Source organism: Plectropomus leopardus, chromosome 17 (genome assembly GCF_008729295.1).
Source record: "Plectropomus leopardus isolate mb chromosome 17, YSFRI_Pleo_2.0, whole genome shotgun sequence".
NCBI classification, from domain to species: Eukaryota; Metazoa; Chordata; class Actinopteri; order Perciformes; family Serranidae; genus Plectropomus; species Plectropomus leopardus.
In genome coordinates, this window is record NC_056479.1 from 19,513,008 (window position 1) to 19,538,665 (window position 25,658).

The window sequence follows — 25,658 nt, forward strand, 5'->3', positions numbered from 1 at the left end:
TCTTTCTCAATTGCCATTCGTCTCTTTCCCCGTCTTTCTTCGTTTTTTTTAGAAGAAACAATGAAAAGAACCAGTAAAACTCTTGTCATTTCTCCCCTTATTTACATTCAGTCCTCTTATCCCTCACTGCATACCTTTTCATATAAGTGCACAGTACATCTACATACAGTATGTATACAGTACTGCATATGTATGAGGTGTAACCAGTGATGACAGGTATCAGTGTTCCCCACGGAGAGCAGTGGAGCATGAAAAAAAGGCTCGTGGTAAACTGCTCTCTGCTGTTATGGGACTGTCAGAGTTCCCGTGATCATGGAAAACCTGGAAAGTCATGGAATTTCATAATCACATTTATGACATGTGCTGTGTGTAATACATTTAATTATATTAATGCAATATAAAAGTGAATTTACTTCTCGCAGCTGACAACGTAACGTAGCTCTAATCTGCATCGACGTGTGATAATTTTTTGGTTATATTGTGTTTTTGTTTATTTGCTTATCACAAAAGTTTCTCTATTTTCTCCCTGCGTTCCGTCTCTTCCTTCATATATGCCCACTAGGCATGTCGAATAATAAGTACTTTTGGCTATAAGGGAGGGGCATGCAAAATAAAATGGCTGTATTTTAAATTTATTTTACTGCCAATTTTAAAACAAAACTTTTCAATTTTTTTTTGCAATTTTTATATAAAACTGTAAAGAATTTGGGAGATTTTTTTTGTTTGGAAGGCATGTTTTCTTTGAAAGCTTTTTGGCTATTTTTTCTTTCTTTTTTTAAATTGGTGACTTTTATAGAAAACGATTATAGAAAACGATTTTTATATTTTTCTTAATTTTCAAAAGGCATGTTTTCTTTAAAATGATACCATTTATACCAGACATAAAAAGAAATTAATGTTGGATTTTCACATTTCTGGCAGTCCTTGAGTAAATCAGGTGGGATGCTGAAATTATATTTGAATAAAGTTATAATCTAAAATGCCCCAGCATGTGGGGCAAGAAAAAAATTGGGTCCTTGAGAAGTCATGGAAAACTGCTGGAGGACAAAAGACCATCCTCAGCCTGTGTGTCTTTTTCTATTCTCTCTGCCTTCTTCAGGTGCTCTCTGCTCGTTACCTGACTCGCTCAGTCCACCCTCCCTTTGCGTCACTTTTATTTGCATCCAAACACATCCAGGCAACTGCAGACATCATGTGACCAAGGAGCTCATTTCTGCGTGTGTGCTTGTTATTAAGGAAACTCAAGCATCTGATCTGTGCATGTGTGTCTGGGCAGTTAGTGACAATCGACTGCTCCGTCAGCCTCTCTCTCTCTCTGTCTCACCCGATCTATCTTCCCGCTGTCACCCTCCCCTTTTTAATGCCTCGCCAACTTGCTTCTTACTCGACTTGCTCTCCATTTTCTCCCGGCCCCATTTTCCACACGCTCATCTGCTTCAATTCTATTTCCCCATTTTACTTTTCATGTTGATCTTCCTCCTGTGGAAACTTGGCATGTTAGCTTAACATCCTTCAGCAGAGGTCACGCCAGTTTGTCCTCGACACCTGCTGACGCATCCAATCACATCAGCACGCCGTTACTTAAGGAGAAGTAGCCTATTCAGGAGTTTGGTTCTGGCGCGGATAAGGATGGCCTGAAGTAGACAGAATGGTGAAGTTCTTGATTGAACAAATACAGCAAGAAAAAAATCCAACGGAGACACCCAAAAAATGCAAATATTCTTACGACTGTAGTCTGCCCAGCCCACGTCGTCCTTGACATGGCGAAGCTGTTTGTTATTCCCAAATCAGAGGCTTGAAAGTAGTTTTTTAAAAGCCAAAAAATCTAAGGACCTGCTGAAGTAACTGTTGAGTCATTGGTATTGATCTGTGACTTAAAATAAACCCCACAAATACAGATATTTGTGCCAGCTTTGTGCTAAGGGAATGTAAAAGTCTTACAGGGAAATGCCAACCTGTTGGTGGCTGAATGGCATTATGGGTAATGTAGGCATTGGGTTTCAATAAGGAAGAAGAAGAATAAAAAGACAGTAATTTGTTGCATCATCCTTTTTTTGGCTGGGCCACCAGGTTGTTTCTGTCTCTTTGTAGTTATGCCCCTTTGCATCTCTTTATGAGTGTTTCAAGTCTTTTTTTCTGCTTTTTTGGATCTCTTTGCAGATTCTTTGAACCTCTTAATTCATAATTTTAATCCTTCTCCTAGCCAATGCATGTCAATATGAGTGACATTTTGCAAGTAAAGGCTAGGGGGCCCCCTGATATTCAGTTGGCCCGTTCAGTAATCCATCCATGATTGAAAGATTGTGTGCTGGTAGAAAGTTTTTGTAGACTTTGAACAGAGCGAGGCTCACTGTTTCGCCCTTTTTCCAGTCTATGAGCCAAGCTAAGACTCCTATTTAACATACAGAGCAATTATCCGAAAATGAAGAAGAATATCTCCTCAAAATGTAAAAACTTTTGCTTTAAGTTCACTTGTGCAGACATCCTTCCCATCTTTCCTAACTCTAACCTTCACAAAAACCATGATTTCTAAATGTGAAAATCTACCTCAGTCCATGCCCCCTGCTGCTGTGTGACACTTGTGTAAGGCCAGGAGGCCCTCACCCCCCCCCACCTCACTCCGCACGCCCCCTCAGGGCCTGATATTTGTCAGGATGGGTGACAGTCCAGAAGTATCTACCCATCCATCAAATGCAGAGAGAGGAAAGGGAGACCAGGTGAGTCTCTGTCAAAAAAAGGAAGAAAGAGAGACCGAAAAGTAGACGCATATGGAACCTGCTGCAGCATCTGTCAGACTCAGTATATCAGCTGCGGTTTTAGCAGGAATGAAACGAGCAGAAAATAAAGAAATCTCCAGCAAATTCTGCTTTTTAATGGCGCAGCTGGAGGTTTTTAAACCAGTTAAGAGTGCTTCTCTGCTCTTCAAAAATTGAGTAAATTGGTGGTTTTCATCAGTTCATTCAGCTGAGAGAAGAGAGACTCAATATGCTGAAGGAGGCACAAACTGTTGACCATAAATACATCTCCATCTCTCTTTCAGCATCCACTCTGCACCTCCCTCCTCTTCACAGCTTCTTCTCATATTTTTTCCACTTCTTTACCCACTTTTGAATATGCATGTAAATTTGAATACTGTCAATGTACTCTGAGTTAAGGCAGGATGGGATTACAGATTGTGGATAAGGATTCATTTAAAAAAAAAAATTCTGCAGAAGTAGTTCAATGTGCAGCGTTTTATATGCCGTTTTCTCTCTCCTGTGTTTACTTTTCAACCCCTTTCTCTCTCTACTGTCTGCTCACCCTCTTATATCACTTTTATACCCTGCTGCTTTTAAACCCCCCTCCTCTCTGGTCTCCCGGGGTACTGGCTTTAGCTGATTAGAGTGGCCCCGCTTGCTTTGATTAATTGGATGAGTCTTCCCTCGGTGCCAGACTCTTCTCCTCATCCTCATGCAGAAGCGGCTAAAACAAACACAGGGCTTTTAATGGCAGTGGTGCATTGATGAGAGGAAATAACTTAAACTGTGGGTGTGTCAGCAAACATTGTCCAGGTTGCGCTTAATTGAACCTGAAAAACACAAGACATGTTTCCAGTGTTTCATCTGTGTTTTAGCTCTCATAAAACGGAGATTTTGGGCTGTGAATGAGCTAGCAGAATGGCTTATGTTATTTTTGTATGTTTAAACTTTGTAAAAATGGTTGTAATTAGAGATGAAACAGTATGAAAATTTATATATCACAATCATAGTGGCCAAAATCACCACAATTATCAGTTTTGTTGAAAGTACCAACACACACACTGAGTTCATTTCACTACGTTTTATATGAAAAACTGCAATCTCTGAACCCATCAGCTATGCATTGAAGCCTGGTTGATCTGGTGTAGCCAGCGGAAGTCTGGACCAATCTATAAAACATATATATGAATATGAATGCAGATAAATGAAATTAAAAAACCTAACAACTTCCTAAATGCCCAAAATGACACCTTTGGAACAAAAACCCAAAATATTTCAGTTGCTATGACTTATGACAAATAAAAAAATACATAAATCACAATAGCTGCTGATTAATTTTCTTTTGATCATCATCATTATCTTTCATTTTTGTTGTCTGCACACAAACAGTGAACACCAGTGCACGCATATCATGGAAGAATTTTAAATTCATTCATCAGTAGTATGGTTTCGCATGATTCGGTGTCTTTTGGCTGCAGCCTCCTAAAACCCGACTCCAGCTAAACTTGGAACCATCCGTCTCTGCTCACCCTATCGACCTCCACAATGTTTTAATCCGTCCTTCAGGCTTTGATGACGACAACAACCACTTCCATCTCCGTGGCTCTGTCTCCCTACTCATTTGTCTCCTCCCTCCTCCCCATCACTCTCACTCGTCTGTGTCAACCTCCCCATTTTCTCTCCGTCTCTGCCTTCCTTAAGTGAATCCCACTTCAAAAGCTTGTCTCTGAAAGGTCGTCTGCATCCTCTACAGACCCCCTGTGGCTCTTCATCGTTTTTCTTTTAGCTGTTCTCTTTTCTGTCTCTCCCTTTTCCTTGTTTTTATTCGATCTGCTGTGCCCCCAGCACAGCCATGGCAGAAGCAACACACACACAAATACTCAAAATGACACACACAAAACCCAGTGTAGCACAGCCAAATGCAAGGCTGGCTGGGAAAGTCAAACGCTCTGTTATTCCATCCCAACAAATACAGTCTCTGGAGATGCAGTGCCAACCGGAGAGCCCCAAGGGGCGCCGGGGCTTTCTCAGAAATGCAGGCAAACACACAAGCTAACTGCTCTGTTGTTTCCCTGCGTCCCCCCTGCTGCCATTACAGGACATTTCTATCAACCAGCAGAAAGACCAGAGTGACTCTGTGTGTGTGCAAGCAGCATGTTTGTGTGTCTTTCTGTGGGCATTTGCCCTGCCCGTTTGATAATGCTAACCAGGGATGATGGACTCTACGTGATGTGGAAGAATAAACAGGCACAATAACTCAATAACAACTTGAGGCCTCATTCGGTGAAATCACCGCATGATGAATGACTTTGGTTCCGCTGTGTTGAGACTGTACAATAGACGCCTTGTTCCTGCGATCACTGGAGCCTAACAGCTGCCTTGTAGTGTGATTATGTCCTGCATATTGTTATGCGTGGGTGGAGGAGGGAGGGTTTGCTATATTTATGTATATGTTTATGTTTTTTATGATGCCATAAAGCACAGAAGTAATGCAATGCATGACAATTATAGACTTGTAAAAGATTCAATTGAAGGACTAAATGACGGCCACAACAAATGAAATGAGGAGTTTCAGGAGAATATTTGAGCTATGAATATGAATTAGTAAAAAGACTAGAGAATAAAGAATAGGAATAATTAATAACGGCTACATTAACGGCACCAGAAGAAGAAATTTGAGAAATACAGGAAAATTCCCTGAAAATTAGTATTAAAAAAAGAAAAAACAAGAAAATGAAACAAAGTGCTTAGTAATGATAAAAATGCTGTGACATTCTTTTAAATATTAAATTATGATATTTATAAAATAGTTTTTTCTACCTTTTTATCCTTGTCTTTCAAACCTTTTTTCCTAGCATTTTAAAAAATATTTTCTGAATTTTCTTATATTTTCCAATTTGTGCAACATTTCTTACCAAGTTGCTCATCTCCATGTTTTTGAAAGAAATCGCACCATTTTTTTTAAAGATGCCTAAAGGCAGCACAAGTAACAAGTAATGATGTTAATGTTGTCGTTAAACTAACTGAGATATTTTCAAATAATAACTTTCACTTAATAATGATTTTCCATCCACTACTCAGAGAAGCATACTAATTTTCCCCTTTCTTATCCTTACCACCTCACAGTATTTAGCCAGCTGCAGTCTGCCCCCTGTGGAGGGTGAAGATACATACAGCTGAATCGCTGTCGGCCCATCTCCTCAAGGCTCATGTGTTCTGAAGTAACCCATTAATCATGTTGTCATAGTGGGGGTGAGTGAGTAGGACGCTGGTAAGACAGAGAGAGGCCAGGCCTGAGAGCGACTCAGTCTGTCAGCTAAAGCCTTGCATAATGAGGGCTAATGGATCAGGGAGCATGGACATACCTGTCCAGTCTGCTCACATTAGGGTGAATAGAGATCTGCGGGGCTGTTCTCTTCTGTCTGTGTGTGTGTGTGTGCATGAAGAGTGTGTAGTGGCCCTGGGCAATATGTTCATGTCATATTGATGAAGTGATATGAGACTAGATATCGTCTCGATTTTAGATATCGTTATATTGTGTGTTATCTTTTCCTGCTTTTAAGGCTGCATTGAAGTGAATTCATGCATTTTTCTGAACTTACTAGACTCTTGCTGTTCTACCATGTGGCATTACCCACTTAGTCATTATATCCACATTATTGATGATTATTTATGGAAAATCTCGCTGTGAACCCAATATTGAGTTAATGGTCAAAAATATCATGATACTTGATTTAATCCACATCACCCAGCCCTGAAATAATCCTACGCTACTTAAACGTCAAACAATGTCTCTTTTGCCATTGTTTTGACTGAGATATGTCAAATTATAAATACATATTTATTGTAAATTATATTTGCTTGAATGTGTATCACTGAGACTTATTTTTATACTTTTTGCCAAGAATCTATTGCTGTCTTTTTTTATTGTTCTTAGGGCATGTTTTTTTGTATTTTATGGGGAAACTAAAGGCACATTTATTACATTTATGGACAATAAAGTTTTCGTAATTCGGAAATTATTACTGTGGTGGCGGCATGTCCAGACATTTTTTACTGGGGTGGCCCAAGTGGGGCGCTGACTTATGCAGGAGTGGCAGGAAGGATTATAATAAAAACTTGCCTCAGTAATATTTAAATAATTTTATGCTATCAACTTCTCTTAAAACAATGATAACTGCAGCATATTTTAAGATTAGTCTGATTTCCATGTCACTGCTGTTTTATGATATCCAGAATGCTTTCTCCTCTGGTGTCTGTGCAAAGTAGCTTTCCTCCTGTGAGAAGTCATTTTGGGTGCAGCTTATTATACGGACCTCTGCATGTTTTGCAAATCAACGTAACTCCATGATCGATGACATCCATTATGTCGATAAATCGCCCAGCCCTCGTAATTGTCAAAATCGACTGATACGTACATTTTTATCATTATTTTATATTATTTTTTGTCATATTGCCCAGCCGTTAGTGTGTGGGGATTTCTGAAGTCATTTCATCACATTGCTGATTTGCACCGCAACTTCCTTCATTGCACCAATGTTTTATTTCAGTGTTTCTGTGGTTAGTAACAGTGTTCTGCTTCTGCCTGTGTCTTTTTCTTCCAGGCTGTGAGCCCTGTGCAGGGTGGTGATGAGCAGTCAGGGCAGCAGCAGCAGGGGAAGTGGCCAGCATGCTGACACTCCTCCCCTTCGTCACGCCCCCGGACCCAAGCTGCAGGTGCAGCGCTCCCTCTCTCGCGACACCATCACCATCCACTTCTCTGCTCTGGGGAAGGAGGAAGACGACGAGGAAGAGGAGCTCTACGGGGTACCTGTTGGATCTGCCGCGGATAAATCTGAGCTTGACGGTGCAGGGGGGTTTCAAGGTCTAGAAGCTTCGGGGGCTGATGACCAGTCTGTCGCCACGGGCTTGGAGGCAAAAGAGGAGCTGCTGTTTGACTCCACTGGTGTGGAGACCTCCTCAGGAGCTGCTGTACTCCCTGTTTCATCCACCACTCTGTCCGTGCAGCCCTCAGACCCTCATCCACACACACCATCTCCAGCTATGACTATCACCCCCACCTCCACGCACCCCCACCTGAGCTCCACCCCTCCTGCCAGCTCCTCCTGGCCCTCTGACCGACCCTCAGTCAATCCTCCATCCACAAGCTCCAGCTCCTCCTCCTCCCCTTGCAAGTCTGCAGCTCTGTCCTCCTCCAAGCCTTTCCTCAGCCTGGTCAGGTCTTTGTCCAATGACGTCGAGTCTCGAGATCCCACCCCTGCGCTCACAGCTGTTGCACCACCACATGCACGACACCGTCACTTAATGAAATCTTTTGTTAAGTCTCTTTCCACGGACACCTCAAAGGCCGAACATCAGGAGGGGCCTCTTCATCACCATCTTCATCACCCCCCTCATCAGCAACAGCAAGCACAGCCATCCCAGCGGCCTCCACCTCGCAACATGCAGCTCTTCAAACAGTTCTCCCAGCCTCGCTTATCCTCCACCCCAGTCATCGTCACTCAAGCAGGTGGAGACTCCAAAACGGCGCCCTCCTCCCCCATCATGTCCCCAGATGGCAGGTCTTTCTTTAAGGTTCAAGAGGTGGAGGCCAGAATAGAGGATACCAAGCGGCGTCTGTCAGAGGTGATGTCAGACCCCCTGCAGCTGTTTAGTAAGATCATGGGGGATGAGTCTGGCGTTGGAGCTGCTGGAAGCGCCGCTCATCGCGCCAAATCGCTGTCCTCTAGTGCCTCCGAGCTCAGCGGAGCCACAGCCGTAAACGGACACATGGAAGGTAACAACAACTATAGCATCAAAGAAGAGGAAGGAGCAGAAGAGGAAGAAACCCCCACGGGCAAGGGCCCTGACTCTGTTTTTTTCTCCTTCCCACCTCTGGCCTCGGCCCCAGCCCTCACCCAGGCCTCCTCATCCACTTTCCACCGGTCTCCTTCTCTCACGCTGGGCCGCTGCTCGATGTCGGCTCTGGTGGCTCGACAGGAAGACGAGGACTTCTGCGAGTTGTACAGTGAGGACTTTGAGTTATGTACTGATACAGAAACACCGGATGGGGATTTTCCCGGGTCCCGGCAGCCCCACACTGGTAGCACTGGGCTGTGTAGTGAACTTGACACAGAGGAGGAGGAAAAAGAGGAGGAGGAGGAGGAGTTGGAGACTTTGCCTGTGACTGGCCTCATCTTCCTGACGCAGTTGGTGTACTGGTATATAATCCTTCCAGTGCCACCGTATGTATGTGCGGTGGTTCATGGGATTGTAGCTGGGTTCATGCTGGCTTTGCTGATCCTTTGGCTGTCCTCTCCCCGACGCTCCTCATCAGGGACGAGAAGAGGGAGGCGAGGGATAGAGCACTGGAATGTGGCCCAGCTGGATATCAAAGAACCGGGAATCTTCAAGGTGAGAAAAAGCTAAACACGGATGGCCAAATATGGACCTGTTGCTCTACGACTTTAAATTGTAGATTTGTTTGGATCTTTTTTGCAGAGACCTTGGCTTTTCCAGCAGGTGTTCTTACCAGACATGTCCAAAGTCCAGCCCCGGGCAAAACTTGGCCCGTAGACCGATTTTAAACGACCTGTAGCCTGTTCAAAATATACTCAAGTGCCCCAGGGACGACATTTTTCTGTAGGCCAACCCAGAAGCTAACATCGCCCTTGCTCCCCTCATCAAAAAACCAATGGGATTTTTCCATTGGATTTTGGAGTTTTGCAGAAAATAAGCTTTGTGAATAACAAACTTTTATGAATTATGTAGCCTAAATGCAATTGCCCAAAAGTAAAAAGCTAATGTTAGGCTATAAACGAACTACGCTATGGTTGTGTCGCCACCGAAATATGAGGTTGTGAAGCCGTGTCTGGCGTGGCTTGATGACGTTCTGCAGTCTTATTTAGCCACTAACAGTAACAGTCCTTTTTAAGACACCTAGAGGCTTCAGGGTTTGTATGTGGGGTATTTACTGACATATTTTATGTCGTAGAACAGAACATGAAAATATCTTCAGCTTTTGTTAACCACACACCTTATTTAAGGCATCTATCCAAAAATTCATTCAAAAAACCACTGACTTTAAGACAAGGGCACTGAAGGATCTGAAATGCGAACTGATTTCCGGATTTTAGGACTCCTACCTGGGGTTCTCGATATGTGGCTCATCACACAATATTGGTTTACAAGCAAGTTCACCTCACATTTTTTTCCATTCACCTCATTATGCAGGATTATAATACAGTTTGTAGACATGCACCAAGTAGGAACTATGCATGCAGTATTTCATACTTTTAATCTGAAGTTTTCATTACGGTTCATATTATATTGGAGAATATATATATATATATATATATATATATATATATATATATATATATATGTATAGTTGCTGCTCTCATCCATCAATCTGACCTGATTTAATTTTTTTAAGGAAGTGATATATAAAATCAGTTAACATCAATTAACATTTGAATTAGAAAAGTATAACTAACAATCTTTTGACCCCCAAAAATACTCTAATTCAACCGTTTTTTATCCACCCCACGACTCAAACTTCACAAGCTGCTGCTGAGGAAAAAAATAAATCATGAAGTTTTTCTGACTGTGCTGGCTTCACAGACCCGTGTAAGTTTTCATCAGTTTAAATCCATAAGTTTGAATTTTTAATGCGCAACTGTCAGAAAAACATGCCAGCATCGATAATAAGAAGTGATGAAACCCAGGGCCTCATGATTCAGATGCATCGGACTGTTTGGAACCAGTTTTCAAATGAAACTGGTTCTCAATTCCCATTTACAGGAAAGTCTCACATTTTTAATGCAAACTCACAAAAAACACCTTGTTCTGTATAACTAAGAGTCGAGATGACCTATATTGGGTTTAGCCTTACAGGTTTTACACATGCAGTTGATAAGATCTGTGTGATAAATGGCTGAGGTGCCGCATTTTATCTTATCAGGCCTTGGAGAAACCATCCACAGAGAGCAGAATACAAAATGTCTGTGTTTGTTTACTATCAAGCATGAGCATAATTGTAGTAGGTAGTATTGTTGTCCCACAGAGCTTTTGTTTTGGATGTGTAAACTACATGCTCTTCACTTTCGCACTGGCTGATATTTCCCCTGTTGTTCCAATTGAATTGGCTGTGCTCACAGAGCCTCCTTTGGGACTGATAAGGTGGGAGGTTGGATGAGAATTATACTCTACACATCCTCATGGGGACCAGCAGCAACATATTGGGGTTTTATTACATTTTTTCTCCAGTGAAGGCCACAGTTTTTGCTTTGAACCAAACATCAGAATGACAGCACCACCACATTTGCCCCCTGTTCTCAGTTAACCTCACTCATTGCGGTAGAAACTCTGCTTGAAGAGAAATGTTAAGTAGCTTGAAGGAGTTATGTAAGCATGTGTACTTGTGTGCGTGTGTGTGTGTGTGTGTGTGCGTGCCTCAGTGGGTACCAAGCTGTTGCACAGGGGAGCCTTATGGCTGGAGGGCACAGCTGTTCCAAAAGAGGAGTGCTGCGGTTGTGCAGAACATGATACACACATTTGAACATTCGACCCCCCCGAGCACACAAGTGCAGAGCAACAGTGGGGACGCACTTCTTTCCCTTTCTTTCCTCCAAGGATCAACAGAGAGTCTCAGATGTCCCACTTCATCATTTGTTGTGTTGTATGAACTCTGTGGCCCTGCCGCACCACTGAGTGTAATTTGATTATAATCTTAGATAAATACCACAAGGAGTGATGTTTTTTTGACATTTGGCAGCCAAAATTGTTGTATTCCTGCATAATAAATTGTAATTCTAAGTAATCGCAGATATATTGGTTCATGAAATCCTATAATAGCTGATAAGTAATAAGAAATTGCTGCACAGAGAATACCAAAGATATTGTATACATGTTGTCGATGTAACATAAATTGTAGACCAAAAAAAAGGAGCTATACTACTTTCAGTGCATTAATATAACAGAAAATAACTATTTGCTATAGTGGAGTGATGTCGTCCTGGGCAGAGGATGAAGTCATGTGTCTGTGTGGTTTAATCTGACCTTCTCTGTTCTTTGTTGTGATGGACACTCCGGCGGCACACACGTTAGTGTGTCACTGTGTGTGTGTATCCAATTTGCTTACTAATCACTGCAGCTCTGCACTGCACTCATACAGCCAATAGTGCCGTCCCAACCCGCATTTTCAACACAGAACAACGAGTTCAACTTTCTTTCACTTGTGGTGACCTGCCTCTCACTTAAGTTTTTTGAAACATCCTTTTGAACTGGATAATTGAGTATTGAATCTTTATAGGCAGGTGTTCAGTGTTTAAACGGTCATGGAAAACCAGAAGAAGGAAATTTGCAAATCGCAATTTCCAGGCCTTTAAAGGTCAAGTATGTACCCTACATTTTTTGGAAAAGTCATGGGGTTTTGTTTCTCATGTCTGTATAATAATACATGATGTGTTCAAGGACCATCAGAAATGTGGAAATCCAACAATAATTTCTGTTTTTATAGTTTTTGGCTGTGATAAATTGTGTAATTTTTTGGTGATTTTTAAAGAAAAATTCTTCTTTAAAAATCATCAAAAAAAAAAAAATTACAAAAACCTTTCTTCTTTAAAAATACAAAAAACGTTTTTAAAAAATGGCCAACATTTTTTTAAAGAAATCATGCCTCATACAGTAATTTTAAGTTGTACACCCCCTAAATCCAAATAAGTCCCTTCCTAGTGCTTAAATAAATTATTTGACCTGACTCCCCCTTTTTGCACAACCCCCTTTCATAAATAATGAACAGTCCCTAAGTTATATTTGAATATTTAGTTCTAATTATGTTCTGATTTCATTATTTTTTAAAATATTATATATGTTAAAAAGCTATTATAGTATAGCTATTATAGCTATTATAGTAATGGAAAACAACTGATAAGGAGTATTGATGATTTCAGAGACTGTATGGTCTTGAAAGTTTGTTTCATGGAAAAGTCGTGGAAATTTATTGGTTTATTGTTATACAAACCTGTTTCCTCTGACAGTGGAAAGTTCATACATAAAATATGAGTGTATGGGCAAATATGCTAGTATAAAATCTATTATCAACTCAGCAAAAACCACATGGAAACTCAGCTAGTGAGGTAACATATCCCAAAATCCTTGGTGTTCAACTGGGAGTCTGATGTGCATATAGTGAAAAAAGATTTTGAGTCACAGTCAGTTTAAACTGTCCATCTTCTTAATCTCTCAGGGCTGGATGAATGAGATCCACAGCTACGACCCAGAGATGTACCACGCCACCCTGACACACTCCATATACGTCCGTCTAGAGGGCTCTGTCCTGCGGCTCTCCAAGCCCAACCGAAATATCTCCCGCCGTGCCACACACAACGAGCCTAAACCTGACGTCACCTACATCAGCCAGAAGATCTACGACCTGACGGACAGCAAGGTGCGGTGGTTGTGGATGTATGTGGGTAACTAGAAATCAGTGGTGGACGAAGTATTCAGATGCTTTACTTAAGTAAAAGTACTTAAACCACCCAGTAAAAATACTCTGCAACAAGTAAAAGTCCTGTACCTAATGGTACTAAAGTAAAAGTTAGGAAGTATAATCAGGAAAATGTGTTAATTGTATGAAAAGAATACCCCCCAAAAAATCCTGTAAAAAGGGGAAAAACATCCAAAACTCTCAACATTTTAAACAAAAGGAAATTAACACTCCCAAAACTGAAAATCAGTTTTATTTTGTGAAAATCTTCATTGGTAAAGCAACTAAAGATGTCATAAATGCTGTAAAGTAAAAAGCACAATATTTCCCTCTGAAAAGGCGTAAAAGTATAAAGTAACATGACAATCAAATGCTAAAGTGAAAAAGTATGTTAAATTCATACTTGAATACATTTTTAATTAAATTCCACTCAATCTTCTTGAGTCCTGCAAGTAATGCAAGAGACATACTGAAATTTCCTGTGTGTGTGTGAGTGTGAGAGAAGGAAACATATTTGTCCGTTAAGTGTGTCTACTGGCTCCTCATTGTTTTTGTGTCTTTGATGATAAGTCTAACAGATAGTGACATCAAGCACACGTCCCCTCATATTTGCCTTTGCCTGAGTGCATGCTTGCTAATAGGTCAAGTTCTGTGACAAAGCTACTCATTTTCAGAGTCACATAGTGTGTGTAAACATGGAGTGAATATCACAGGTCACTGACCCTGTACACACAACTTTGCGTCTTGTGTAGCAGTGTGCTGACTCGATGGTTTTGTTTATCTGAAGATAGTAAGGGGACATTTCTCATATCATGGAGCAAAGGGGTCATTACGGCTGTCCTCATCATGCAGCTGTCCTGCTCTCCTCCTTCTGGAACTGAGTGGCTCCCTGAAGCATCATTTCACCATCATCGTTGGTCGGATGATTAGTCTGTCTTGACTGTTACCGGCATTTATAGAATCAGATATTTTCAAGTGTTCCCAAACATGCATTTGGTCCTGCTCATTGTCAATGTCTTTTATTTGAACCTGTCTTAGATCGGGGGCCATATTCACAAACATTCTCAGAAAACTCCTAATATAGCCTAAAAATTTCTAGCAAGGAGTCCTTGCTTAGGAGTTATTTTGAAAAATTATCAGAGCAACTCTGAGCAAAGAAAGGACAAAAACTTTTATCTTGGTGAGTAGGTGTGGTTGACCCCCTATGTATGACATATTCTTTCCACAGATGTGATTGGTTGTCACAGACACCTCCTTTTGTGAGCCTGCAGGGTGTGGACACCCAGTGGAAATTGAATGACATGTATCACAATATGAGACTGTAAAAGCACTTTATGTGTGATCGCACTGCTGCACTGTAACATGTTTCCAGTTGCAAATATTTTTATTGCTGTGATCACTTTATTTCTGGCGTTATGTGGTTATTGCGTTGGGTGGGAAATGTGTAAGTAGAGTAAGATCGACCAAAAACATTATCGCTGCACCATGTAATCTGTAGCATTTTGTTAAATTATTTTCGTCCAGTCGTCACTCCTACATTTGTCTTTCTGAAATTTTCTCCTCTGCTTAATAAAGTCGGAAAAGTCCTCCCTACCCCGAACAGTTTTTCACCGTAGGTGCTCTCTGAAGGGCTAAGATGCTTTGTGAATAACTTTTATCTTAACTTAAAGGGGAAATTCCTGGAAAACATCATAACTCTCTCACTGAAATGTCATGTGATTGGCCAAAGTCTCCCATCCCCTGTTCTCTGTAAACAGAGCCAAGAGGAGGTGCAGAACTCTCTCAGTCCACTTAAATTACAATATTCTCAAAATTTGTTATTGGATTTTTGTCCAGTGAAAATAAAACTGCCTGCCCCGGCTTTAATAAAACAAAGGACATATTCCTACATTGCTGGTCAAAGACAAATTGAGCTCTGGGTTAGATAAATATAACTACATAATAGATGAGTCATTTGCACTTGAATTCCTGCCTGCATTGTTTCCTTTGGTTTTTATTTTTAAAAAGGTTTCAAGCCCCCAGTTGCTGCCACTCACACCCTGGGGCAAGTCTGTCACATAACATTTATAGTTTCAATGTGCTCCACAGAGTATTAGTGTTCGTGTTATTTCTTTTGTTAGTCCTCATTTCAGCATGGGCCTTCTGCTGCCCCAAAAACACTAACACACTAACATTTTCATGCGTTTGATACGAGCACATGATGATGCACTTGGTACTTAAACGCTTTGAAGTGAGTGTGTGATTGTGTGTGTATTTAAAGGCATTTTGTCATGACATTCAGAGTTCTTCTACTGATGATGATGATTCATGTATTTTGTTTTAATGTCTTATAAATCTGTTTTGTCGGGATATCTTGTTTTGGAGAGCTGAATTTCCTGTCTGCACAACAAATTTACTGTTGGATACTAAAAATGAAACCTTAAATCTTGAACCTTGAACTCAGTCTATATGCCCACCGTAGATCTACCTGGTGCCCCAAAGCTTGGCGAGGAAGAGAGTTTGGAACAAGAAGTACCCCATTTGCATTGAGTTGGCCAAGCAGGAGGACTTCATGTCCAAAGCCCAGGGAGAGAAGCCTGAAGCTGGGGAGGAGAAATTAACGGGGCTGGGTGAGAAACTGGAACGAGCGGACAAATGCGAGAAAGTGGAGGTATCAGGATCAGCAGAGGAACCCAAAAGACCAACATCTGGAGGTGGTGATCTGACAATCTACTTGTTTGGGAGGACAGGTCGCGAAAAGGAGGAGTGGTTCCGGAGATTTCTTCTTGCATCCCGGATGAAGTCAGAGGGGAGAGGTCCATCTGGCATCTGCAAGAGTGGTGAGTTTGAGCGATGTACAGTGTATGGGTTTATCTATCTCTCACATCCTTCCCACACACATACTGTATTTGCACCGACACACATCACTTCCCACTGCCACGATAGCCATTCTCTTGAGTATGTAACTGCATAGCCATCAGATCTGTGCATAAACCCCAGCTTAGGGACTGCCAATCCCCTCGACTGAGCGAACAGATGAGTGTGAATGGGTCAGCAGGATTACATGCACAGAGAAGCAGCATATTATAGTATTGGTCTCCACTGTGGGATATAAGCCTGCAAGGATAAGGCCCCATTCAAAGGGAAACACCAGCACTGTGTGAGTCCAGTGATAAAGGCAATGTACGGCGAACAGGATTAGCGAAGAAATGATTTTAAATATCAAGCCTGTTTTGTGGATATACATCGCAGTTATGTTGAAAATGACTTTTTCAGTGCTAATGTGAGTCAGGGAGAGGATGCAGTGTGTTATATTGTGTAAAGCATGCGGTTGCGTGTGTTGTGTAGTGTTGCGGCATGTGATGAATTAATAAACAGTACATGCTCACCATACAAAGCCTTGATCATGCATTATCTATGTGTGATTGATTTGAATCATTGAAAAATCTTGTCGATGCATAATTGCATCACATTAACCTCCCCTTACTCATCACATTCTGCATTCCCCTCCCCACCACTTTTAGCCTTCTTGCCCTCCCAAAGCCGCAGTAGCAGCCCCCAATCTGGTGGCGGCCTGGAGGCCGACAGCAGGAGCAGCAGCCGGGGAAGCCTCGAGGAGCTGTCTCAGTCTCGCCACAGAGAGACCCCCTCTGCTCTCTCCTCTGCTTCCACTGGAGGGATGAAGCAGAAGATGATGTTGGACTATAATGTCTATATGGCCAAGTATGTCAACCCCCAGGCACCACAGAGAAGCCCGACTGCCACTGACAGCGCTGGGCCCAGTCCCGAAAGCAGCCCCAAAACTACCAAAAAGGTAGGAGACAAAGGGAACTTTAAAATGACAACCAGGAATAATATGATCTATGGGAAGCTAGGAAGATACCCACTCTGAATTACACTTAAAAAGAGAATTACTGGTTCTTGAGGGAGGCTATTAGAAAGCAAAGAAACTAAACTTAGTCAAAATTTGCAGGTTAAGCAGGTACTGGATGGCTGCAGTTTGCAAAAGTGAAAAGAGGCTGAAAAGATCAGTTCATGCAAAAGTGTAAAAATGAGCTCAGCTGTATGATATAATATAATATATGTGTAGAATTTAAACAAGAGCTTAAACTCTTGTAAATAAATAAGTAAATAAATGAAATGGAAACATGAAAGGCTGAAAAGAAAACCAACCAGGCAAAGTGGGCACTGGCCCCGAATTTCTAGTCTTATGGGTCCCCCAATCATGTCACTCATAGGTAGTTTGTAGTTATTAGTAATTGCAGATTTGATAGTGAAAAATATCAACAGTTGGTCTGTGAAGGTATCTGGGTGGGTGATGCATGTTCCCAGTAGAATCTTGCATTGGTACAAGAAGATTGATGTTATTCACTTCACCTGCCTGTGGTTTTTTTTCATCAGGGTATAATGTAAATTTGTAAACTGAAAAGGGGGAAGCTGGTGTCATGTGGCCCACTGACAGGCTAATCCAGACATGGAAGGAAATGGAGCCTGGATCAAACCCGGGCTTTATATAGACTATTATTGCACTTAATTAACTTAATGTTGTATCTTGAAGATTGAAGCTACATTACTTACCTGTATGTGTGTCCTTCAGATACGCACAAGTTCAGAGGAGACTGTGGAGCCTGAGGCCTGGGTCAATGCTTTTGTAGGAAGAATATTCTGGGACTTCCTGGGAGAGAAGTACTGGGCCAATGTAGTCTCCAAAAAGATCCAGATGAAGCTCAGTAAGATAAGGGTAGGTGCAAGTGTGCACAAACATACATCTACAGTACAACTAACTAAATCAGAAAAATGTTTACTAATGGTCCAAAGCTGAAAACTAAAGGTGACTGTGCCTTTGCCATAAGGGCCCCTCGGCTTTGGAACGACCTGCCTCAGGAGATGTGGCGCGCAGAATCATTGACTTAAATCGCTTCTTAAAACCCATTTTTATAGACTAGCTTTTCGGTGATGTTGTCTTTTTTATTTATTTTTATTTATTTTACAGATTTTACTTATGTTTTATTTACCTTATATTTATGGCTTTATTTCTTTTGTTGCTTTTGTTTTGTTTGTGTTATTTTATATTGACATTTTGTATCCTGCTTGTATTATTTGCCCTCTCGCTTTAATTTCATACTAACTCTACCCTTGTTTTGTCTTGCTTGCGTACAGTGGGTTTGTTTGGCTCTCTGTTGTTATATCGCCTTTTAAATATCCCATTTCTGCTTTGCTTTGTTTGTTTAAGTACTTTGTAAACTCTGTTTTTAAAGGTGCTATGTAAATAAAGTTATTATTATTATTATTATTATTATTATTGATTGTATAGACATTTTTTGCATTTTTTGTCTTTTTGTCTGTTAAGTCTAAATGGGGTTTTTTTTTTAACTGTTTCTGTGTTTTAGCTGCCGTATGTTATGAACGAGCTGACTTTGACAGAGCTCGACATGGGCTTTTCCATCCCCAAGATCCTCCATGCCTCCAAACCCTCTGTGGACCATCAAGGTAGGAAGAGAAGCTACACTTAAGTATGATAGGTTTTCCACACAGTGGTGATCTGCTGAAAAACAGATTTTATTTTTGTGCCATCAATCTTCGTTCCCTCTTCCCGCTATCCTCCATCCTTCATCGTAACCCAGGCTGTCATTTCTCTCAACATGCTCTCACTTTTCTTTTCCCCTCAATCTATCCATCTCCCTTTCTTACTGTTCCTCCATCTTCCCTAAATTTTGCTCATCTCATCTCCTCTTCTCCTCTCTGGATTTAGACATTTCCCCTTCCCTCTGTCCTCTGGAGTCTTGCCCTTCTGCGTGCTTCGCTCTATTAATCCACAGTAATTAAACTTCACATCTTGGGTCCCCCTTATCCATTACTGAGGCACTGACTCACCCTGCCTTCTGCCTGCCTTAAACCACACCGAAGGGATGGCTTGGACACACACAGACAATACAGAGATGTGAGGCATATTAATTCCTACCAAGGCGGACGTTTTAGGGATAAAAGAGTGAGGGGGCGCAGGATGTGGGAGATATGTTTCAGTCATTAGTGGTGTTTTTTAAGCTAAAAGTAGAGCAATCTGGAGTTTTTTTTTTAACATCAAGCTCGCTATTTATTCCCTCAATCCATGTGACTGTAATGTACAGGTTTTCTCTGTCTGATTTTTATTTTTAATATTCAGGATTTTTCCAAAGACAGTTTAGTCACCAAACACTGACATTGTAATATCTGTTGCTGTTGAGTTGAAGCAGCCAGTCATGAGTCATTCTCCTGTCAGCCACATTTCCACAGCTGAAGGCTGCAGTGCTCATTAATGTGTTCTGTCTGAACCGATACACCCACAGAAATACACTCACAAAGCATAATCAGTTGATCCCAGCACATAATTAGTCCCGGGGGACGGGCATCTCTGGAAGTGCTGCGCTGTAAATCTGCTCGATCAACAGGATGCGTTTGCTTCGATGGAAAAATTCCTAATTTCACGTCTTGTTGATATTTCTTTTGTTTTGTGATGATGATAAGAAGGAGAGTGAGTGAGTGCTTCCTGACTCCATAATGCTGGGAGGACATGATTTGATTTCTAATGTTTATACTGTGCTCCAAGACCTGCTAAATGCACACGGGCTTGTGTAGAGCTCAGCATTACTGATAGAATTAAATATATTTTTTATTCAATAAGTAGACACTGATAATATGAGCATATGACTATCATTCTACAAGACTATTAATAAGATTGGGCATAAAATAGGCTTGATATGGCTCTGTGAGACTGTTTTTTCTTTTCTAGGATTTGAGGACATTTGGGGTTTAGCACAGACCTCAATCCAGGGAGTTTTTTTTTTTTTTTTAAATGAGCAAGCTCTGTTTGATGGTCTTTTTATGCTCTCTGGCACCTTATTTACCCTTAAAACCAATTCTTTTATTTTCCAGATTAATTATGAACTGTGATGAGAACAAATCAGTTTTTGGTCATTTGTATTGAGCGCAAAATACTTTTAAATTATATCATTAAAAATCTAATAAACTGAGATGGAAATAGTGTATGTTTTCATGTGAACAGTGATGGAATGTAACTAATTATATTTATGTAGAAGTATTAACAGACTGACTGATTTTTAAATCTGGGCTTTAGGTTATTATTAGGCCTATTCGTATTTTTTGGCAAAATAAATAAATAAAAAAGCTTACATATTTACAAACGGGGGCAATTATAAAAACTTTGTTTGGACGCCAAGACATAACAATGTCACTGCTCAGTGTGAAGAAAACCAGGCTGATCTGTTTAGGTCTTATCGCAGACCAATGTCCTGATCCTAACCCGAATCACTCGTCCAAGTCCAAAAATCTGTTGGTTGTGGCGGCAGATGATTTACTTGTGGTGAGTATGAGGGAAACCTGCATATGGTATATTTCCCACTTCGAAGTAGAAACACAAACATGCTAGTGAAGCCTCAATTTGGCACTCCAGGCTTTCTCTCCCTCCTGTGTGTCTCGTTCTAGACAGAGACACCATCCAACGTGTTCTGACTTAATGCTGTCATTTAGCTTCTCTTTGACTCAGCTGCCACACACATACAAATCAATGAGCATTTGAGTGGAAAATGAAGAGGGGGGGGAAGGAGCGAGGCAGAGGATTAATAAAAGGCACTTATCAGTTACAGACATTAGGATTCATTGAGCAAACAGCAGGAGGATCGAAATCTGAATTGCTCTCCCGTTGCCTCCTGAAAAGTGTGTAAACAGGATGTAGCCTTGATAAGCCAATAAGGAGGCACCGAGGCTCCAGAGCTGACCTTTCCAGTGTTTCCTAGATGATAGGACTTCCTCCTGGCGGCTCTGCAGGAGAGCTCACAGCAATTAGACAGCAAGCAGGGGTTCTTGTTTACTCACAGAAATAGCATTTAGAGTCAGTTATTTTTTATTTTAGGTGGTATTATCTGAGATGTAAAGTAGCCTGATTTTAATACTGAAACATAATATGAGTTTATGGTTTCCCTCACTATCTGTCCAGGTCTGTGGTTTGATCTGGAGGTCTCCTACACGGGCTCCTTTCTCATGACACTAGAGACCAAGATGAACCTGGCCCGTCTGGGGAAGGAGGGCGAGGGGCTCGGCGAGCACGGAAAAGAGTGGTGAGGCTTTCAGTTACGTCTGATTTCCAAGTCTGATATTCAGTCTGATTTTAAAATGTCTCACAGATTTTTGAGAGTGATTGTATGCATTTGATGATTGAAATTCTCAATGACTAGGCCAAAATAGGATGTTTAAAGGATTAACTTTCCTGCTAAACAAACAGCTCTGAGCTGGATGATAACTGCATTTAGAACCATAGTAGTTGTCACATCTGTTTTTTCACAATTTCCTACCATTTGTCTGTTGGCTCTTCCTCCCTTCTCTTAATTTATGAATCCTCTCTCTGGACGCTTACCACTGTGGATTTTTCGAATGGCTGGTGAGTTTGGGAATAGATGCTCGTAGATGCCTGTCACTGAAATAACACATTTTGTTCAGGATTAAACTTTATTTTCTTGGGTGAATCATCAGAGACTAGTGCAGTGCCTGTTCAAAAAGTGCCTTTTTCTAATGGGCTGATTGCTTGACCTCTGGTATTTCTGCTGGCAGCTTTCTCAAGAACTTATTATCTAAACAACTTCACTCTCAACACTGTGCTTACTTGGGTCCTATGAATAAAACACCTTCCATGACATAGTTGCGTCCTCTAGAAGTGCTTGAGTATACAATAGTCATTTGGGTGCAAAAACTCACAGAAATTTTATGGCCTCAATGAAGCCAAGGCTATTTCTGGGACCAAAAACGTACATATAGAAAGGTTCATTGCTGATGCTTGACATGATTGAGTTTGCTACCATGTAAAATCTCCGGTCTCTATGTCTTCATCTATTTTTGAATTTACTGGAGCAAGCAATGGAAAGTGAGATGTAGGCCACCAAGCATGCTGTTTGGCAGTTCAGGCTGTTCTCATGCACTGTTCATACTTACGCCTATGAAAGGTAATGTGCCAACCCATGAAATCATGAGCCAGTAATTCATGTATAATCCACATACTTGGGAAGGCAGCATAACCAATGCACGTACAGGAGTAAAGAAAGATGTAGTATAAAGACCAAAAGTCTGTCTAAGGAGGTCGGTTGGGGTGGTGGAAAGGTCAGGAAATTCGTCTTAAAACAAGCAAACTCTGAGTTATTTTAAGGTACATCGTCTCCAGGGTTGCAGAGATATACTTTTTTAAGGTATACTGTGATAGGAAAGTTGATGATTTTTCATACCGTTATTTCCTTATCTACGATATTGAAAAAGAAATGCATTTGGATGGAAAATCTCAGCTTTATTTTAATTATTTTCAAAAGGGAGACTTTTTACACATGCTTCCATTAAATAACATGGTTTCACGTCACGAATGACCCTTCAAGGAAGGAAAACAAAACTAACCCTTCTGTTTTCCTTCCTTGAAAGGTCATTCTGACTGATAATAATACTTATGTAATACCGTGATACCATTAAACCGCAATATTTTCTGAGATGGTAATTGTACTGTGAAATCTCATACCATTGCAACCCTACTGTGAGTAGTTTTAAGACTGAAAGTCTGTCTAAGGTGGAGGTAGGTTGGGGTGGTGGAAGGGTCAAACAAACATAGGACTTTCCCCTATGGGATTCGTGTGAAAAGAAGCAAACTTTGAGTTATTTTAAAGTGCATAGTCATCAAGTTTTCTTCTCCTAAACCTAGCCTACATTACTTTACACTTAAGTGTGTAATGTCATTTGTAGGCCACTAATTCATCAGATAACATCTGAACTGCTGTGTGTGCATTTTCATAAGATATTATACAAACTGTTGTATGAAGATACATTGAACAGTTAAATGGGTTCACTTTCAATACACTACACAGTGTGTACAAAACACACATCTTACAAATATGTGCCTTAGATATCAACAGCTTGCACTCGACACTGCACTCCTCTGGGTCCTTAGTTATACACCTGCCAAATGTGAAGTTGATCTGATGAATGGCTGTCGAGAAATTTGAAGGACAGACATACAGACACTCCTTCCATTTTAGTTATTAAATCAGTCAGCATGCATTTAATGAGAATAAGTTGTAACTGGTAATGGTTTTGCAACAGTGAGTGTTTATGTGTGTGTGACAGGCCCAGGCCACGGACATACTGTCTGGCAGACAGCGATGAGGAATCGTCTAGTGCCGGCTCGTCAGATGAGGAGGACCCCCCAGAACTCCTCAGTGACAAAGCCATTCTTCCTGGAGCCGAGGGGTGAGCGAATGTCTCTTTACAACAACATCATCAGGTATCTGAATTGAAAATGGGCAAAAACAGATTCACACTGCTGTTTTGAAACAGACTGTTCTGCCCTTTCAGTCCACCCACCCACTCAGTCCCACGTTCGAAAGCTTGCTGCTGATTTAATGTAGCACCTGGTCACTCCCCTCCATCGTGGGTGCTGAGTAGCAAGAGATGCTGGTATGAATAAATAATGAACCTGACTCACTCCTCGCCTCCCCTCCTCTGTTTCCATCCTCTGCTCACGTAGCTATGTGGGAGGCCACAGGCCCAGCAAGATCATGCGCTTTGTGGACAAGATAGCCAAGTCGAAGTACTTCCAGAAAGCCACAGAGACAGAGTTCATTAAGAAGAAGATGGAGGAGGTGTCCAATACGCCCCTGCTGCTCACAGTGGAGGTGCAAGAGTGCCGCGGGACGCTGGCTGTCAACATCCCACCTCCCCCCACGGACAGGATATGGTATGTTCAAGCAGTGCATTTTAGCCTGTTGGATGTAGTCAGGGAGTGTATGAGAGTCCTGGTTGAAGAATATTACTGAGTGCCCTCTGCTGGGCAAATACAGCCATGCTTGTAATGAAAGAATAAAACTAGTGAGCAAAATAACACATTAGAATTTAGGACACAAAGGTGTGTTTCCTTCATGAAACATGTTGAATCCTGGAGTATAAATTGCGTGTTTTTTAACATAATTATTAAGACAATCTTAGGGATAATAATAATAATAATAATAATGATGATCACCTTAATCAGCATCTACAGCAGTGGTTCACAAGCTATGAGATGGATCTCTGAAACAGTAGCAAGAACAATCACCAGATAATTAAAATCATTTTTAAAAAGATAAACATATATTTCAGGATTTTTCCTTTTTTTGTCATGTGAGTACTGGATACTTTTCACATCTTTAAGCCTCTAAAACTCCTTCAACACTAACAGAAAAATCAATAAAGTGCTTAAAAACCATGCACTCACTGAGGCCACAACTTACGACGCAGGGTCAGAAGTAGAATTTGCCTCATTTTAAGGGGTCTCAAGCCAAAAAAGGTCAAGAACCACTTATCTAAAGGCGTCATTGCAATGTTATTCTGTGTTGCACATTTCCTCAACTAAGTGTCTTATGTTGCCAAATTGGAAAATGTGTTGAATTTTGTGACATAAACCAAAAAAGCAGCTTTCATGGAGTCTGTCTAAATCGTTTCCTAAATGAATGTTTCCTCTTGGCTGTCAGGTACGGTTTTCGGAGTCCGCCTCACTTGGAGCTGAAAGCACGGCCTAAACTGGGTGAGAGGGAGGTAACTTTAGTTCACGTGACCGACTGGATTGAGAAGAAACTGGACCAGGAGTTTCAGGTATACACTGAGAAAAACATGCCACAAATATAATTTATTTACACTGTCTATATTGTGTAGTAGGTAATGTCATATCCCGGGGTGTTAATCAGCTTTGGTGTGGTTTAAAGAGAGAGGGTGCAAGTTTACTCATGAAAAAAGAAAATGTCCCTGTAGATGTTTTAGGGTGAGAATTTAGGGACTATAGGATGAATTTATGGCTGCCCACTTACATCTACTTCAAAGCAGTGTCCCTGTGGCTTTCCCACCCCCTCATTTATATCCAAAGTAATGATACGCCTGCCTCTAGATAACTGCCCAGAAGCACACCTGCAAACTACTGTTCCTGTTAGGTCCAAAGCATCTACATTTATCCCTGCCTGACTCCTCTGCGGGTTATTATTACGTACAACCCCCCTAAACCTTCCCTCCAGTTAAATGCAGTGCTGCAGTGCTCACTGTTGTCATTTATGAGTGAGTGTATACATCTGGCTTTCAGCAACTGCCACACTCAGGCCTCATTTGTTTCCAGACATAACAGTGCAGGTTTGGATACACGGGTGATGATGTATTCATATCTTTGTTCTTCTTTTTACAGTCTCAGGACACAGGTCATTTTTGTTTAGACTTTTGGTTACAAAAGTATGTAAATCTGCAGTTTGTGCTCCATTACACTCACAATAGCTTTTTAATAGGCATATTTCAGATCTATTGTTGAAGTTAAAAGCCCAGTGTGAGGGGATATAATATAATATGATAAGGATATTTACTTAAGTGTACAATCAGCTGAAAATAAGACTCTTTTCGTTACCTTAGAACTGGTATACTCAATTTGCTTTGCC

At 41.1% G+C, this 25,658-nt stretch overlaps 1 protein-coding gene across 4 annotated transcripts in view; it reads left to right on the forward strand.

The window, feature by feature from the left end:
- LOC121956512 (testis-expressed protein 2-like) overlaps positions 1 to 25,658 on the forward strand; it is a 42,162-nt gene that overhangs the window by 14,325 nt on the left and 2,179 nt on the right. For 2 of the 4 annotated variants that reach the window (XM_042504771.1, XM_042504770.1), the window contains exons 3-12: positions 7,343 to 9,131; positions 12,967 to 13,167; positions 15,668 to 16,025; positions 16,710 to 16,999; positions 17,783 to 17,926; positions 18,576 to 18,675; positions 21,179 to 21,299; positions 23,338 to 23,460; positions 23,738 to 23,947; positions 24,717 to 24,837. In XM_042504771.1, coding sequence (XP_042360705.1) covers positions 7,368 to 9,131; positions 12,967 to 13,167; positions 15,668 to 16,025; positions 16,710 to 16,999; positions 17,783 to 17,926; positions 18,576 to 18,675; positions 21,179 to 21,299; positions 23,338 to 23,460; positions 23,738 to 23,947; positions 24,717 to 24,837 — 3,432 coding nt within the window. In that variant the 5' untranslated portion in view covers positions 7,343 to 7,367. Of the gene's footprint in view, positions 1 to 7,342; positions 9,132 to 12,966; positions 13,168 to 15,667; positions 16,026 to 16,709; positions 17,000 to 17,782; positions 17,927 to 18,575; positions 18,676 to 21,178; positions 21,300 to 23,337; positions 23,495 to 23,737; positions 23,948 to 24,716; positions 24,838 to 25,658 lie in introns of those variants that run through there. The other 2 variants (XM_042504772.1, XM_042504773.1) reach the window with 2 other exon arrangements.